The sequence below is a fragment of the Trachinotus anak genome, unplaced genomic scaffold, assembly GCF_046630095.1.
Source record: "Trachinotus anak isolate AG129_WGS33_773 ecotype Australia unplaced genomic scaffold, CSIRO_AGI_Tana_v1 ptg000008l, whole genome shotgun sequence".
In the NCBI taxonomy this organism is placed as follows: Eukaryota; Metazoa; Chordata; class Actinopteri; order Carangiformes; family Carangidae; genus Trachinotus; species Trachinotus anak.
In genome coordinates this window covers 26,813,799-26,832,644 of record NW_027273859.1, presented here as the reverse complement: position 1 = coordinate 26,832,644, position 18,846 = coordinate 26,813,799, and the positions used below count along the sequence as shown (strand labels likewise).

At 40.5% G+C, this 18,846-nt stretch overlaps 1 protein-coding gene across 2 annotated transcripts in view; it reads left to right on the top strand.

Moving 5' to 3' along the window:
* The first annotated feature begins 842 nt into the window (after positions 1-842).
* adamts3 (ADAM metallopeptidase with thrombospondin type 1 motif, 3) overlaps positions 843-18,846 on the top strand; it is a 157,316-nt gene continuing 139,312 nt past the window's right edge. The window contains exons 1-4 of one of the 2 annotated variants that reach the window (XM_071483901.1): positions 843-6,157; positions 8,183-8,359; positions 8,725-8,746; positions 16,110-16,537. In XM_071483901.1, the coding sequence (XP_071340002.1) occupies positions 8,297-8,359; positions 8,725-8,746; positions 16,110-16,537 (513 nt within the window). In that variant the 5' untranslated portion in view covers positions 843-6,157; positions 8,183-8,296. The remainder of the gene's footprint in view (positions 6,158-8,182; positions 8,360-8,724; positions 8,747-16,109; positions 16,538-18,846) is intronic. The other variant, XM_071483902.1, reaches the window with a different exon arrangement.

Genomic DNA, 18,846 nt, shown 5'->3' with positions numbered 1-18,846 from the left:
AAGAACCCAGACGGGACTCATTGTCTTTCAAGAAAATTTCCAGATGTCTTTTGTGACCTCATTTTACACTTAAAATCATTAATGTAAGCAGTGATGGAGGAGGCATTCAGAGAAATGGTCCCTGATGTATATTATTCACTGTGAGCTGGTTAGTTGCTGTATTGCAGTTGTTCCTGGGAAGTGGGTAAAGGAAAAACCACAGTGAGCGTCTTCCATGTAACTTTGTCCACTTTGATAGTTTTTTCAACATCTGGACATCAGAACAGTAAAGCAGATGTAAATGTCTTACTTGCAGTTATTACTCTACCAATTTAAATAATTGCTGAGACTCAAAGCAAGTGTCCGTAGTGTTATGTAGTTCCCTGTCTACACCTAAATAACATTTGAAATGATAGAGTATTCATTTAAGTGTGTAAATCATCCCAATAGATATTAGAAACATGAAAGATATAAATATAATATAAAAATATAAATCTCATCTTACATTTTATATATAACATTATTAGATTGTCAGTCCTGGTGCATCAATGTGTAAGCAGGATTTTACTCTTGTAACCGACTCAAATGGAGCTAGTGCTAAATGCAGGGCAGTGTTTTAGTCCACAGGTGTCCAGTCTAGGGCCCGGGTCCTCCACAGGGTCATCAATTAAATCTGAGGGGTCCTGAGATTAATAATGGGAGAGGGAGGAAATTAACGGTAATTTTATTTTGAATCTCAATCATTTTCACTTTCACTAAGTTTTTTTTTTAATACTTAAGTTGAAAATGTGCATAAAACAGGTTGATTGACAGGAACTTACACTTTGATCTTTAACAATCAACTGTAGTTTTACAAGATGATCCTATGTTTTCATGTAAAATATTGATCTGCAAAATAACTAGTACCTACAGCTATCAGATAAATGTAGTGCACTTAAAGTACTCCCTGAGGGAGCAAAACAGGAAGAATATACTTTCACTGTAATTCCACAGTGACAGAATGTATGTCTATTTTGGTCATGGGATTCAAACACTTTCTGTAAGAAAAGCAAAAATCTTATCAGATGGCTGAGCCTGGGGCAAATCTTATTAAATGGAAGTCTGTGGTCTAATTTGTGTCAGTTTGAGGGTCCTTGATGTAAAAAAGCTTGAGAACCACTGCAATATTCCCCCTGAAATGTAGAAGAGTTGAGCTGTTATCATAAAGAACAACCACCTTAAAAACTGCACTTGAGTAAATGTCCTAAGTTACTTTCCATCACTGAATGTAAGTGACAAACAAAGACTCATGAGAGTAGGAGGGGAGTTTTTAGAGCAACATGAAAAACAGGAAATAGAGGGAGCCTGCTGTTTGCTTTACACCCATATAAAAAGTAATGGCATAGCAGTCCTGTGACACTTTTTTAACAGTGAATGATTACAGGAGTAATTTCATTTGTCCCACTCAGAGGAATCGTAGTAGCGTATGTTTTGCTTGAATGACAGAGAATGAGTGAGGGGGGAGTTATAACCACACCTGTGTAAGCAGAAAACATCTGTTCTCTCGAGCGACATCCTCCAAAAACTTCTTCCCAAAATCTGACATGAAGAAGAAACAATACAATCTTTTTCCTGTAACCTCTTGAGTAAAATGTTTTATCGCACTATCTGCATAGAGATCCAGTTTTGGCGCACAGGCCTGCTTTCAATTTGCTGCATGTGATTCACTGCCAATTGTAACAGCAACTTATTTGTCTGGCTCTGTGGTTGCGAGGAAGACCAGATGTTGGGCTCTGAGGCCAGATGAAGGAAGTCTGAGGGTCTGTCTCTCTGCAGCGGGTCAGGGATGGACAGGATGTTGATAAACTAACAAACCAGGAAACCTTGACTCCATACAAGAAAAACAAAAAAACACTTGCTTTTCTCCCAGCTGCCCTCATCTCCTCATTATCCCATATCCCTTACTTCTTAGTCTACACCTCCTGGCCTCTCATTTATTTCCCCCTCATCTCACCTTTACCCAACCCCATCACCTCCTTTCTCTCACCTTTGCCTGCCTGTCTGTCTGTTCCTCTCCCATGGCGGTGAAGCCATGAGGTGTGCAGATGTGCCAGTTAATCAGGTTTCCTTATCTGCAGCCAGTGCTCAGCTACAGTCCAGCCAGGTCTCTGAGCCAGCAGAGCGGACTCAATCACAAACACAAACACAAACGCACACAAACAACGATGACGACAGGCCCTGCTATTTGTGCTCTGTCTCATTTGATGAATCCTGCGGCAGAAAGAGAAGGCAGCCTTGTGTCATCACAGTTCAGATGCAGCGAGAGGGCAAGGAAATACAAGGGGAAAGAGAGAGTGAGTGCAAGAGAGAGGAAAATGAACAGAGTGTCTTGACACAGATCTCTTACGGCCCTGTCGCTGTGCCCAATAAAAGCTGTGATATATGGTCATGTGTCTTCCATGTGTGACGCTGACTCCATCACTTCTCACAAACCAGAGAGGGTTTGCTTTTTCTTCTTCTTCTTAGGGCATCATAATAATTTAATGTAAGGCCTGTCTGAATTGCACATTGGAATCTAATTGAAGTGATGTATTTAAAAGTGTATTTGAGTCTCATGGATTAAGTCCAAAGTCAAGTCCTTCAGGGCAACTCCAAGTCAAGTCTTAAGACTTCATAAGTAAACTGAAAGTCAAAGTCAAAAACTGCCTGAGCATGAAATTGACACTACATTTGATCATTTTCCTAAAGCTGCATTAATGATGTGTTCTCAGCCACAGTGAAGAGACCCACTGATGAAATATTAAAACTGTGTTGACTATGCAAAGTCTTATAGTTCTGGGATTTTTACCAGGTTTAAACTTGAGAATTGAAGGGCTTTTCTTTCAAGTGTCAAACCAAATCTTCAGGGTCGTTGTGTCTCTTAGCCGTCAAGTCTAAGTCGAGTCTAAAGTCCTAATTTTTGTGACTTGAAAACCACATTGTGAAAGTTAATAGTGGTGAGAAAGACGTGATGAAATCTCTGGTCATCACTCCACAGATGGAGGTCCGAGCTTTGGTCGTCTGCAGACCAACCATTGGAAATTAATTAATTCCATACTTAGGCCTGTTGGGTGGACATAAAAATCTATCTTCCTGCTGTTATTGCAGAGTTTAGGATCCTAAAGTCAGATTGAGGTCCACGTCTGATGTCTCAGGTCTACAGCTCTGGTTATATGTCATCTAAAAGACTTTCAGCCATCCCCCTTTTAACTTGGATTTAAGCGCTGTCTGGGAGGCAGCTCTGTTTTTGGACAGTTTTGATAACTTGTCATCACTGGAGTGTGAACAGTCAGAACGGATCCATTTATATCTTGAAATTCATTGCGTGTTATCCTGTGGATGGTAAAATTAACTTGTGCATGGCACAATCTGCCTTGCACATATGGAGCCGCTGGCATATTGCTCTTGTGTTGTCAACTTTCACTTACTTTTTGGCTTTGTCTTGACATTAAAACCTAATATTTTCTGGTTTGTACACTTCAGTAGTTTTGTTCAAAAAGTAACTACTTACCTATGGGCTCTGCACACACTCAATGGGGTCTGATCAGAAGATGTAATTCTCATAATTGTGATTATTTTGTTTTGTCTGGTTCTTTTACTTTAAAATGAAAAATTGAAGCTTGTAAGAATAAAAAGTGGGCCGATCATCATCTCGGTGGTCTGTCTGCAGGACTGAAGCGAAACTACTTTGAGCTCCTCAGCGAGGCGTCTAACCTTCTTCACCAAAGCACCTCTCTTTGGTGTTCAAAAACACCAAAGTCAGCAAAATACAACTAAATCTGTCTGTCAGTGTTAACAAATCAAAGAGCTTTCTTTAGCAGAGAGGTCACACAGCCAATTCTGTCCAGGAGGTATAAAAGCTGCTGCAGTATTTTGGGTCAATGCCCTCGAGTTATGACAGTGAGTGGAAAAGTTCAGCTTCAGATGAGCATCGGGCAGCTGACAGAGAGGTCAAAGGTCAGAATGCCCTGAAAACATTACAGAAACAAGCCTTTGGCGGAGGTGGAAGTGGTATATTTTGCTCAAGGATATCTCAGCAGAATTGTTACATTTGTTTACTTTACTGTCCCTCAGTATAATACTTACTTGTACATTACTTTTCATTTTATACAACTTTAGACCTCTTGTATTTTTTTACTACTATTTATTTGACAACTGTAGCATATAACTATAGTAACATACTGTAAAAAACAAATGAGAAGCTTGTAAAGCACAAAGCACAGCTGGGCTTCCTGTCACATTTCAGATGTCTTCTGTAAAACATCACACAGGAATTCAGTGGAACCTACTGAAGCTACAACTGAGCTAAATATTTACAATTACACATTTTAAGTCAATTCTGAGTCAAACAATTTTTTTCAGAACACTTCAAACCTTAGAGTTGTTCTGACTGAAATCTTTTGAATTCATGAGTTCACTCAATTCATGAAATTATTTTTCCAAAGAGACGTGATCAGCATAGACTCCCCAGCATGAGTAGTTTGAGTGCTGAAACTCTCCAGACTCATTTTCTGTAGTAATTTGAAGAGAACATGCATGATGGAGACTCGCTGTGTGTTTTTAAGCGAAGTCAGGGTTGTATCTTTTTATGATAATGCGAACACAAAATCAAGTCAGTATTTATTCCTATATCACCAAATTACAGTAGAAGTTACCTCAGGGCACTTTTATAGAGCCAGTCTAGACTGCTCTTCATAACATTTACAGAGACCCTACAAATGAAGAGGAGCAGTGTCGAATTTGCTCCCTACTCTCATACATTTTCACATTTATTTAACAAGGTTACTGGTTGCTGTTTTTGTCCTATTCTGCAAACAAAGTCAAAAAAGTGTAAAAGGAAAGTAAGCACCACTCAGCACTTGAACTTCTTTTCTCAAGTTCAATGAACTTACATCAGTTGGTTTGTAGTTTTCAAAACTCAAGCAGCAACATTAAATGAAATATTCAACTTTAAATCTTTGAACTCAGATTTTTAAGGCAGCAGGAAAACTTTACATATTTATCTAAACTTCTCACATGCTTTCATTTTCATAAAGGCTTGAGGCCCAAAGATGTCAAATTATTCAGCATTTCACAACAAAGCAAAGATCTCACGTCCCCTCAGATTTGTCTTGTAACACCCTTGAAGGGAGCCTGACCCTTAAGGTGGGAACCACCAGACTATGTTTATAAAGTAGTTCAAACTAGCTCCACCTCGGCTGCTGAAGTCTAATGTTAATGACAACACTGATAACTTATAGTTTGCAGAACAAGCAGATTATTATGTACTTGAAGGATTTTAATGCAGGACTTATACTTATAGTGGAGTGCCTTTATTTAGTTGCGTAGATCCATAGTAAAGGATCTGAGTACTTCCTCTCAGTAGGTACCTGCGGCTGAGAAACTGATCCCTGCTGCCATTTGAATTCCAAGTTGCAGGTTGGAGGTGTTTTAATAGCAAATGTCCCATTCGTGTGAACGCATTAATATTTATGAATGTCATTGCAATTCAGAAAGTGTGGCCCTGAACCACTTGCCTGCTTGTTAAGTCGACATTCAATGGAGACATTTTACGCTAATGCAATCCCCCCAAAGATCCCCCACTGGTCCCTTCTAAAACCTGAAGTCACGGCATTTCTGCCTCAGAGTGAGCCCTGACATGGACGACAATAGAGACAGACAGAGGGAAGCAGATGATGAGCAGTCAGTAATGAGGCAGAGTACAGTTCATATTACTGCAAATGACTGTGACACCCCCTAACCTGATACTACACACGGCTCTCGCCCTCTGGATCTTTCCTGTCAGCTGAGAGAGAAACTCTGATGCTCTCATAAATGGTTCATGTGAAATGTTTTCAGTTGTTGGAATATTTTAAGACTCACAGCTACAACATTATAGTTGAATACATGAGAAATAAAGCTGAAGAGAAAATGTTCAATACTAAAAACATTCAAAACAAAAAGCTTTCACCCTGATAAAAACTGAAATTTTAGTCAAAATTGAAAATAATTGTAGCTATTATAAGTTTCTAGCTTATATGTGATATTGTATGTATTTCCTTATCGTCACCAGTATTAATATTTGTTCCTCTGTGACCTTCTCTCCTCAGTTTTGGTTGTAGCAGCTGGGTGCCTCTCTCTCCTTGTTCTCCTGTCCCACCATGTGTTCAGATGAGGAAGGGTAGGTGTGATAATTATTATTCCCTGTAGCACAGTCAGTGTTAACATATGCTAGTGGGATGGTGTCCAACATGGGGGTCAGGACCTCACCTGGGGGTCACAAGATGATTAAGGAAATACAGGGAGCATTTGCATTTTACTCCACACAGACCACACACACCTAGAACTGACAAACTGCTGCTATTTTCTGTGACACATTTAAAGCTATTTTTAATATCTACATCTACATTGCTATACTATGTTACTTATCTTTTGTAAAGGGTAGGGGGTCGGTGTAATAAGCTCTAGCTTCAGCCTACGCCTTCTTGGCCAGTAATGCTGTGTTTATTTTTCAAAAATTCTTTTATGTGTTTATTATGTATATTGACTGAAATAACATAAAACTGAATAGGACTGAGTTGAATTCAAAGACAGAGAGGTAGACAGACATCTTATTGAGTGAAGCTCATTGGTTTGAGATCGTGGATATGAGGATATGAGACATATAGAGAGACAGATAGTTAAACCAAATATATTTGATCTTTAATATTCTTTAATTTTTTTAATGTGTTAGCGATGAGTTGCTTTTTTTTTATTACAGTAAACTATGTAGACTAATAATGTGGATATGTAGTGTATCATAATGTATGTTGTATAGTGTGTATAGTTTTATATAGTGTTTGTACAGTAGTGTATAAACACTACAGACACCCCCTTCCATTCAGGATGTATACACTTGCTTTATAAAGCGTCATGCAAAGAAAGCATAATTTAATTTAAATAAATATGTAACTGTAACAATAAATATCAAAAACTAAACCAAATAAATGGATAAATCTGTATTCAGCCTTCATAAGCAACAAACACTTTAAGATGTAAATGTGTTTTTTAAGGCCATTGTAGCCGTGAGTGTCCGTAACTGGTGTAATGACAGCTGGATAACATGTAGTTGTGTATAATGAGATGTTGATGTCGATTAACAGTTTGTAACCCACATGTGAATGAATTGCTCTCGTCCACGGTCAATAAATGCTTTCTGACACGCTGTAAGGATTTGTTCAGGTGTGTGATCTAATGTTATTATATATGATTACAGCGACACTCTTACAGCAAAGTCAAGTATTCATTCATTGTTTCTACAGAAGTTGTAAATTCCTCACAGGAAGAGGGATAATTGTCGCTTGTGATTCCCATGTGGGTGGGCTGAAATAAGGTGACCACATATTTATCATTAATGTTGAGCAAAGGCAAAAGGGTTATTGTTGTTTTCAGTATTGCTCCATGAATATATTTATGTTCATATGTTTACCATTCATGTTGAGCTGCCTGTCTGATCCTGTGCTGTCCTGGGATGAGGTTAGGGAGGTGGGATCTTCCTCCTCCTCCTCCTCCTCCTCCTCCCCATCATGTTTTCAGTTTAACGGCAGGGTGATGTCAGGACATGGGACTATTGTTGTTTTGATACTGACATGGGGGTGTGTGGTTATGTATATACTGAGCAGTTTATCTCATCCTGTGCTGTCCTGAGATGAGGTTAGGGAGGTGGGATCTTCCTCCTCCTCCTCCTCCTCCTGCTCCTCCTCCTCTGTCCCACCATGTGATCAGGTTATGGGCAGATAGGATTATTGTCCTTTTTCAGTATTGATATAGAAATATGTGGGTGTGTATGCACCGAGCAGCCCTCCTCACCCAGTGCTGTCCTGGGGCTGAGTTTTTGGGAGCTGGGATCTTCCTCCTCCTCCTCCTCCTCCTCCTCCTCCTCCTCCTCTGTCCCACCATGTGTTCGGGCTGGGGGAGAGGGCAGAGTGACGTCACACAGGGCTGGTCTTGCCGTTTATTAGCCAGAGGAGCGCAGAGCCAGGTCTGGAGGGCTTCACACTGCAGCTCTGTCCGGCCGCCGGCTCAGGGGATGTCCCGCTAACTCCACCAAAACTTTCTAGAAAAACTCAGTCAACAGCAACAAATCACTGACTGACTGACAAAGTGTCGCAGCTCGCCTCACTCCTGTTTTAATGAAACTTGAACATCTTTTTCTTCTTTTTGAAAGTGAAACTGAGGCACTGGCCACACATCCACTCTGACAGGGTTTGAATGAGCCGGGTCAGAGTTCTTCTCCCCTCTTGCTTCGGGATAAAGTTTGTGTGTCACACTTCAGACCGTGATGGCTGTCCTGTCACTAGCGTCCCTGCTTCTTCTAGGATTTGTACTGACTTCAGCTGACAAGGTAAGTGCCCCATTTTAAACACAAGTGTGCGCATTTTTTTCATGAGAGTTGCCTGTTAAACCGAGCCCGGTCCAGCTGTGAGAACCTCTCTCCCTCTGAGTTTTGCGCTGTGACATTTGGCTGAGGAAATGCGCACACTGCCTCCTCTGTGAAGTACATGTTGACACTGCAACACGCATGACTTTAGCCTGTTACATAAGACATGTGAAATAGAGGCATTTGTGTTGAGGCTTTTCCAGGCAGCGCAGCCCGCGGAGGAGCGCTGCAGGGCGGCGGCGCTGCTGCCGCCGGACACCTCAGCCGCTCACATCATCATTTCCCTTCTGGCGTGAACAGCTTTTAACGAGCTTTCTCTTCTCTTACAGGCTGGTGAAGTAGATAGAGAGGGTAAGTCCTGCTCGTTTTCTAGTTGCTCTTGATCATAATTAGAAATAAGTTGTGAGAAAGTAGCAGAGATTTTCCTCCAACAAAAAAAAAAAAAAAAAAACAACTCAGGAGGGCAACTTGGTGCACTGAGATCAAAGTGGGAGGGGAGTTTGTGTGTGAGGACCTCTGTAATATACCCCCCCCACCCTTCTCTACCACCCCACCATTCCCCCTACACACACACACACACACACACACACACACACACACACACACACTTATATTACATGAGCGAACTGCTTCAAGGGCTTTGTTATACAGGAAAGAAAATTCCACTTCTAAATCCTGCACATCTGTTATTCATTCTGAGGTTAAGAAACAAGTGAGCTGCAACAGTGTCCACGTAGGATCCTTTTACACCCACTGTTATCTTCTGAACACCTCAAGGGCCCTCACACAGCTAGATGACAGTTGGCAGTCAAGCACCGTTGGGCTGTAGTTGAATGTTTGTGGTTACCCGTCGCCTATATAGTCTACCACCGTTGGCTACTCAGGCCATTATCAGCCTTGTAAAGAGGCTGCTTCACCCACTTACTGTGGTTTCTGTTCATGTTCCTGACAAGTTAGAGTCAGTGGGTCTCATGTAAAAGCCACTTGTATGATCACATTCGTTTTTTTAGTGGTATGAGCGTGTGATTTAAGGATGATTTCAAGCATCCAGTTAATTTCTTATGGTCCCAGTCAGTGGATGAATTGGTAAACTTGTTGCATTTTCCCTTTGGTTTAGTTTCAGAAACAAAAATCAAGCACAAAGGTCATGAGAAGGCTCCCACCTACCCGAATGTAAAATGCCAACAAACTTTGCTCCTGGTCCAGGTCAGATCTAGATTTATTCTCTGGCTGGCTGCCAGAAACTTGATTTTGCTCGTCCACAGTAAGCAAAGTGCACCTGGCTGCAGGAGATGTTTAGCTTCAACTTGCAGAGTTCGCCTAGTAGTTAGGTCACATCGACATCGGATCATGTTCCTACCACAGACAAGCCGCTCCAGAACTAGTTTTTGATGGGACTGGGACCTCTTCTTCTGAAGGATTGTGGTGAGGGGTTTTGATCTGCACCCAAGTACTTGATTGCTGTGTTCTGCCCAAATGAATTGTACCAAGGAGGAAAATGAACCAGAGTCTGATTCAACCAGACTAAACACTGCAGGTCTGAAAATGCCCCAAAAGACTGATTCTGTCTTATTTCTAAGTTTCTCTTAGGTACAAGGGAAATTCCCCAGGTGGTCCAGACCTGTTGTAAAAGTCATGTGCAGAGAGTGCGAATGAATATATGATCTAAATTTTAAGATTTTCACTGATACAGTTTTACATGACAGCTTATACATATAATAATTGTTGAGAAGATTCTCTCGGCAGTTTTATGGTTTCTGTGCAGGTTGCTGTCCTGAGCAGCATCCTGTGCTGACAGTGCAGCGTCACACTTCAAGATGTTTTTCCCTCTCAGTTTCTGTCACAGTACAGCACTGCTCTGTTGACACATTGACCGCTGTATTCAAACTGTTTCAGGTCCCTAAAACAACAACTGACAACTGGTAATTTGGAATGATATCTTCTGCTGATTTCCAGCAGCCACTCAAAGGCGTAAACTTCCTTTATTTACTCTTTGGTATATATATACAAAATAAAATGTTCTTGCATCTGAAACCACTTTTCCGTCTGTGGAATCAGACAATTCAGCAATTATCCACACGTTATGTAACAATTGGCCAGGTGCGTAGAGGTGTGAAAGTAGGCAGGTATGAAAGCTGTTTTTTTAAGGTTAGAAGCAAATACTCGTTTTCTCCTCTCATGTTAACGCAACACCTTCATACATCCCGGTGGCCAGGTGATCGTTGGATGAAGTCTTTGTGGTTCGTTCAGGTTCATAGGTTTTCAAGTTGAGGTGATGCGTCACTCAGTCGTAGTTGGGACTAGTTCTTTGATGTCAGTTGGGTGTATCAGGGCTCATAAGGCATCAGTGTGCTCCAACTGAGGGTCTAGAATCCAGCTCATCCCACAGCTGGAACTGAGGAGCTGCGTCCAACAGTTTTTCTAAATTTCTGCAATTACTGCAACATTGTAAATGCTTTTGAAGCAAGACTGTTCAGAAGTGTGCGTCATTATCTCCCTTGCATCTCGTCCTCCTTTAGGCTCGCTGAGTGAGGCCATTTGGAATACCTATAAACACTTCTGCCTTTAAGTATGCCAACTAGTTCATTCTTGTACTTAGACCATAAACAAACGACAGGCCTGTGTGATTATGTTCATGTTGGCCTTGGTTATAGTTTCTGTGGTGTTCACATGTTTACAAATTAAGATGGTGCATCAGCCATTCTTCCAAAAGATTTTCCCTCATTTGCTGTTTTTACGAATGCGGTGGATAGTGGTGCAACATGTCATTTGAGGAGAGATCTGGTGACTGGGAAAAGCCAGAATGTATGATTCACATCATCGTCATACTCATCAAACCACTGAGTGTTTCTTTACTTCTTTATTCAGTTTTTTTCACTTGTCTTTATCTTCAAGAACCAGGATGTCATCATGTCATGCAAATTCAGCACTTCTTGAAAGGAAAAAGTCATCCTTTTATTAATTAAGCTTTAAAACAGTCATCGGTGATGCACTTTGCATTTCAGGGCTAATAGTTTGCTCTTGCTGTGGACAACTGTCCGAACAGATGTTGCACTGAGATGTGTTTTTGCTGGTTGATGATAACATAAGCTGTTCAAGTGATTTCAAACCTCTACAATAAATGTCAGGGTTTGGTGTCAGACCCTCACAATCAAAGAACAAGAGCTTCTTTGGGGAGCTGCTATTTTGCACCAATGTTCAACAATCATGCAAATGGAGAAATCCATCATAGCAGAGTCAGAGAGGCTAATTTCTCCTCTCACAGGAGCAGAAAATAGACTTGGGGTAGTAAGAGATGCCAATTTTACTTTTGGTCCTTGTCTGCACACTAGCTCTGCAAAACCAGTCTCCATACTTTACTTTGCTGAGTGTGGTCAGGCAGGGCTGAATGCACGTTTGCTGTTTGAGTTTTTGAGAGGGGTCATGGACCAGAAATTAGTTACAGTTGTAGCCTTTAATCAACCAATAGAATACATTTAATGAAGCAATTCACTTTCCTTCAGTGTACATTTGACAAAAAAACCCCCAAACAGATACAGATACCACAAACCAGTCTCGTGTATCTTGGCCTGAGACTGAACTTTCCATTAAATTTTGACAGAAACACAATAAGCGAACAAATAAGAATGACATCAGAGAACTATTATTCTTGGCGTAGATAAATATATTGATTGATAGAAAGTGAAAAGCCTTCAACATAAATGTTCATCCCCTTTTTCATTTTGACAGAATACATAATTTTGAATAGTCTTGAATTAGTAACATTGAAAGCGTATTCTTAAATGACAGTATTGTAGCTTTTTTTTGGGTGACAGTGAAGGATGTCTGCCAGTGGGCACTGGAGTGGTTGACCTTTCTGAATAATCTAATGAATAGAGTATAAGTGCTGTCTGCGCTCTCGCTATTCACTGAATGTATTTCATCTTTCACTCAAAATGTGGCTCTTTTGAGAGCAACTACAGCTTTGCGGTCAAAATGTGACCTTGTAAACCTCCAACTTCTGGATTTTCATCTTGTCAGTTCAAGGCATACAGCCGCGGAGACCAATTGTAGCCCTTGAAAAGTAAGCTTTTATCCTTTTTTTTTTAGTTACACAAAATAAGTAGATTCCAATTCATGGTTCAATATTTGCAGTTCAGGTCAGTAAATCTTACATAGGTGCTGCAAAAGGCTGTTCAAAGTAAATGCTCCTTTAAATGTCAGGCTTTCAGAAAATGCTTTCATACCCTCAACTGATGAATTTGATGCAGAAGTGATTTTGCTAAGTGTGCTCTTATGTCATTTCATTAACAGGGGCTTGACTAAACCTTTATGGATTAGTGGGTCATAAAAGAATTTAAAGGCCTTGTAAACATATTTTTTCAATCAGCTTCTTGCTCTGAGCAATAGGGTGCAACATGAACACACTGCTTTTCAATGGTTTGAAGTGGGTGGGACTAAGTTAGAAAATGTACCAATGAGGAGGTAGCAATATTTGAATCAAAATGTCATGATGGTTGGTTAGTTATTTGGTAACTGTCAATCAAATCTAATCACACCCACACAGTCCTTATGAAGCAATTAGCTTAGATATTAGAGTTTATGAAAGCTACATTTTTCAGGTTGTAATCGTTAAAGTGGCTCTAATTGATATTGTTAACAACGTATCAAACAACAATGTGATAGTTGTCACTTGTGGTGATGAACCTACAGAGAATTATCACCTGTATCTGCAGCTAAAAGCCAGATATTTATATATTTATATATTTATATATTTATGGAGACCAAAATCAGAGCTGAAAGAGAGTGAATTCTGGACTTAGATTCATCAGGTGGCCAGAAACAAGACCCCAAATGAATGTTAATGTTGCTGCGTAACAGCTGAATGTGTAAATAAGCAAATGTTCGTTCACTATATCAACATAAAAGGTGATAAAATGTCAACGTAGTGTTCACAACTTGTTTCCACTCCAAAAACATCAGTTATCACAGTCTTAAAATTTAAGTTCTGGTTCATTTGTAGACACCTGTGGTTACCATAGTAACAGCAAGTGTTGTTTAATACTATGGCAAACACTTGTTTAGGAGCTACTTTTTCAGACATACAACAGGTGTATCCGTTTACAGTGCAGCCAAACAATCCTGCTGTTTTAATGAAGTCAGTCAGAAATAATAATTACACACCAAGTGAGTAGTTTTTTGATCGTGGTCAAGCTAACCATGAAGACAAACACATTGCTTTTTGACAATAAAAGCCACCCTGTATTTTGCCAGTTCAACACTTAACATGCAGCAGCTGTAGGAAGTTCGGATTGCATTAGCAGTAACTTAACGAACCTGTTAAACAGTGTAAAAAATGCAAACACTAAACTGTTAAACTGTTTTCAGTTGGATAAAATTAGGTTGAATTACATGCATTGTTTTTCTGTGAATCCCTTTTGTGGCAGACTCTACTGCCACCAATAATAAGTAATGAGAGATATTTAAATGTAAATGCATTCAGTGGTTATTGCAGAAAAAATACCAGCCATAAAAATGGATTTTGATTACATGAAAATTTTAAGGATTCAAACTTTAAGAAACAGATGATTAAGGATGTTTTTTTTTTTAAACTTTGATAGTTGCTTATTTTGTCACAATATTTAATGTTGTAAAGACATAAGCATGGAATCCAGGTTTTCAGGGGCATTAAAATATAAAAATGCATTGTAGCTCTGAATGTACAGAAATCTGCTCTTTTCTTTCCTCTAAGTCGTGGAAATGGCTCTTGAGATTTGACCTGGGCCTCCTGATGATTAAGCAGTGAGACCTCTCTCTTGCAAGTACACACTAATAAACTGAGCTAATTCTTGGCTCCTCTTTGACCCATGGCTTTATAACTATATATTTTCATCCCCTTAAGATTTTTCACACCAGCTTTCTCACAAAAAGCTAACTGTGGTTAAATATGTAATACTCTCCCTAAACTTACATCAGATTACACGTGTTGCACAACCTTTTCACATATCAGCATCAAACAACTGTGTTGTTTATGTTTATGGAAGGAGAAAGGTGAACATGATGTAGCTGTCAGGTGTTTGCTCTGGAAAAAAAAGGGGCCTTTGATGTGTTTTGCATGTTCAGAACCAGACACATGCACTTTGCTTTGGTTGTGGAATTTTGACAGAGGGGCATTGTTCCCTATCTGTGTTGATCTGTTAAAGTCAGTGTGATCAAGCTGGTTCCATCCCTCAAGGTTCATTTCATCAGTAGCTGGCTCTGTGATGATATCTGCATGTGTCTTGTCAAATGTATGTTTTGGGGTTTTTTTGTCATCACATGTACAGAGTGTACACACTGTGATTTGTAGAACATGTAATTTCCTAAGACGTGTAATTTGAGTTTCACCATTGACACCTGTTTGAGAGTCTTCTAGTCAAAACCTATGAGATAATAACAAGGTTTCAATATTCATATTACATTTATTTTCCAACCAAAACATTTTTGAGTGTGTCTGCCACAGCGCACAGTTTGAATAGCAAACCAAGCTTGGGTGGAAATTTCCTTTTAAAGTTTCAAGTGGCCACAGATTTTCCTTGTACAATTGAGCTGACCACAAATTTACCAATGAACACAAGCCTGAGGGTTGATAATTATTACCATCCAGTATAGGATGCATATCTTTTGGTGCAAGGCATTTACTTTGGACATGTTAACGGCAGCAACAGCATATGAGGAACTCCTAGAAGGTGGTTTTCCTTCTCTACACTCTCTCACTGCATTGCTTCACACTGTAGATGCATTGCCAGATCAAAAAGCACCATGGCCAAAGAGAACCATTGGCATCAGTCTTGATGAAATTCTGCCTGTACTCATCTGTGATGGAGAACAAGGCTATGCCTACAAAAATGATATAAAAAAACCACAGGCTTCTCATTTAAAGACCAACGGATCAGCACAGATCAAAGCTATTGCAGGGGCTCCAGCAAAGACACACAGACAAAACAGGCAGTCCTAGCTTACAGTACAATGTCCAATGTACTGGCCAATCAAATACACGCAAACTAAAACTTCACCTGTGTGTAGTTCTCTAATAATGGATCTGTGGGTTACATTTCACATTTAAGCCAGAAGTGCAAGCGAATCCAGCCTTAAAGGAGAACTTCATGGCTTGAGGATAATAATGATAATGATGACAGTAGTATTAGTGACAGTAATAACATGGGCTAAAGCCTTAGGAAAGACCTGACGTTAGATCCTGTTGCTAGTTGATAGATTAGGTAATCGATAAAATGAAATGATGATTAAATTAATCAATAATCTACATAAATAATTGATCATTAGTAATTAATTTGGCAAAAATCCAATTTCAAAGCACTGTAGCACTCTGCTGCATCCCAGATAGCAAAATAAATATGGCTGATAGTTGGGCAACGTGCTTGTTTTCTTCTGGCCCAGTATACACCCGGCTCCATCTGTCCCATATACAGCACTATCGTCAGATGTACTTCCACATCTTGACCAATTCTGACACACACACACTGAAAATCTTCCATCTGTCAGTCATTACCAGAGCATAACAGCCAGAATCTGCCCAGATGTGGAAGTAAATGTGCCAGACTTGGGCCGAGAACCAGGCATATGTTGGGCCAGAAGTTTCATTTTGTTGTGTTGTGTGTAGTTTATTGTTATTTTTTGTACTTCCTTCTCCCTTGGAGTAAAAAAAATGGCTCATTGTTATTGTTTTGTTTTATAGACCAGCTGAAGAGCCGCCTGAAGGAGTATGGCCTGGTCACTCCCTTCAGCACCGACTCTCACGGACACTACCTGTCACACCTGCTCTCGGCCACTCACAAGCAGCGCGTCAAGAGGGAGGTGTTTTCTTCTAGTGAATCTGACCAGAAACTTTTCTTCAATATCACCGCCTTCGGGAAGGAGTTCCACCTCCGCCTGCGCCCGAACAACAGGCTGGTGGCCCCAGGTGCAATGGTGGAGTGGCACGACGAGGTTCACGGATTCGGCAATGTCAGCGACAGCGTAGCTGATGATGTCAGCACAGGCGACAACCAGACTGAACCGGAGAGGATACTGCGACGCGAGCTGCTAAAGACGGATTGCACCTTTATCGGTGATATCTCAGACGTCCCTGGGGCCTCGGTTGCTATTAACAACTGTGACGGACTGGTAAGTCCTCCTCAGCCATAAACTCCCCCACCCCCTCAAACCCTGTCTTTTCATTGCAAAGGTGCCATGACCTTATCAAGTGACACTAAGGGATTTTAGATGTCCGTAACTCCTTAAGTTTAGCCTTTCTTTACGTCAGCACTCGGCATTTTTACAGCACATTGTTCTTGGTGATATTCTTCAGGCGGGTAGATGGAATAGCTTTTTGTACAGAAGTTTGTCACGGGTGAGTGGCCATCCATTGCAGCCACAAACCCAACGGATTTTCCCCCCAACCTTTTCCCAACATAAACCACCTCCTCCTTTGTGCTCCACAAAAGTCTGCAGTCCTATCCTCCCCATCACCCCTCATAAAACACTTGAACAGTAATTGGGAAATGACCTGAGCCAAAATCTCCTTGAGTATACCAGAGAAACATCTCTGCATCCAAGGAAATTCTCAGTTAACCGAAACCAAACTCCTTCAAATGAAGTTTCTGCAGAAATGCTGCAGACATTCCTGATATTGAGCTCAGAATCACCTTGTTAAAAAGAAAAAGCTGTTGTTATTTTATCCTTTTATATTAACAGCATTTCTGCTGAGGAAACTGAACCAACAATGAATTTATCCAGTTGATAAGTACTGTCTGTAGCTGTGGTCAGATATTGCTTAAGTTATTCCCTAAGAGGAAACAGGTGTGCTACTCCTGCACTGAATTTCTCTTGAACGGCAGTGTGTTTATTCCCAAAAGTCAAGAGCTGGGAATAAAAAGTCAAAGAGCCATCTCATGTCTTGGTCATGTTGGTGAATTTAATTCCCATTGAATGGACTGACCAATCTGCCTGTCAGAGTAAAGGCTTTGAACATAGTAGTTGACTCCTCTGAGCTCAGAGGGGTGAGCCCAGTCATGATGTCAGAAATTGAAAATGCAACCACAGAATCGTTTCAGACTAAACTACACTTACCAACATTTAATGACAGTGTGATCTGTCTGTTGACCCAGACTAAAATATCTTGACTGCTAATGGATGGATTACCATCAGAGTCTGAACAGATATTCATGGTTCCCAGAGGATGAATCTGAATGACTCTGGTGGTCCTGTGACTCTTCATGCTGTGACACATCACTCATCCAGTGATATATCTACATTTACCAGATGGATTGGAGCAGAATTTTGTACAGACATTCACGGATCTAAGGATTTTGGGGTTTGAGTGAAACACTTAGCTACGGTTAGATGAATTGCCATGAAAATTGATTGATCAGTCAGCCATGTGTAATCATCGGACTTTTAATCTGGCCTCATTAACTGGTCAATATTTTAGTTTGTCCTACATTTTGTCCAGTTCTACTATTTGAAAACTAATGACGTTGTTAATTGAGGATAATACTCTAACTCTCTACTGTGCACTGTGAAAACATTACATCTCCCAAACATCAAAATATAAGCATTGTCGTTGTTAGCGTGTCAGCATGGTGACATTAGCATTTAGCGTAAAGCACTGCTGCATCTAACTATAGCCTCACCAAGCCATTTACATGGCTGCAAACTCTCTCCTGGTAATAAATAATGACAACAATCGAGGTGGATGAGCTACATCAGGCTGAGACTGCACAGACAACACTTGTTATGACATAAATAAATTGTGGCTAAACATAAACACTGGCCTTATCTTTTTAATTATATAGAATTAGCTGTACCTCAGTGGGCTGTGCAGTTAAATCCGTTTGACTGAATTAGAGCAGACTACTACAGTTTAAGGTTGCTCGGGTGCTGCTTCTGTAAAGTTACACATGCACAAACCTGGCTGCAACATCAGGCAGCCCTGCCCCTCAGGACCCCTTAAAAGAGTGACACATGGATATGTTGATAGTGAACGAGAGTGCCTCAAGGACTTTCATTCAAAACATAGTGGAACATGAAGGCAAAGCGTGGCGGTCTGCATTCTCTTAGATATCTGTGTGTGTGTGCCCCCTCAGGATTTGACTCTCAGAGGAAGACTAAAAGGGGCTCTGCAGGGGTTCACTTTATCCTCTCCACATTAAAACAGTCGTAACAAGGCAGCACATGTTGAGAGAGATTCTCACAGGCAGGCGTGGGAGTGTGAGGTTTTGACAGGTTTGCCGGTCAGCAGAAAAACTGAAGCCAGCGTGTGATGAAGACCTGGTGGGAGGAGATTTTCATGAAATATAAACTGACTTCCCAGGAAAACTTAAACATGTTGCCTTACAAGAAGAAAGCTGATGGGTGTTGTTTTGGGTTTTGCATGAAACTTGAGTCAACCATCATATGATGTCAGAGGAACAACATATAATATCTATTTGCCT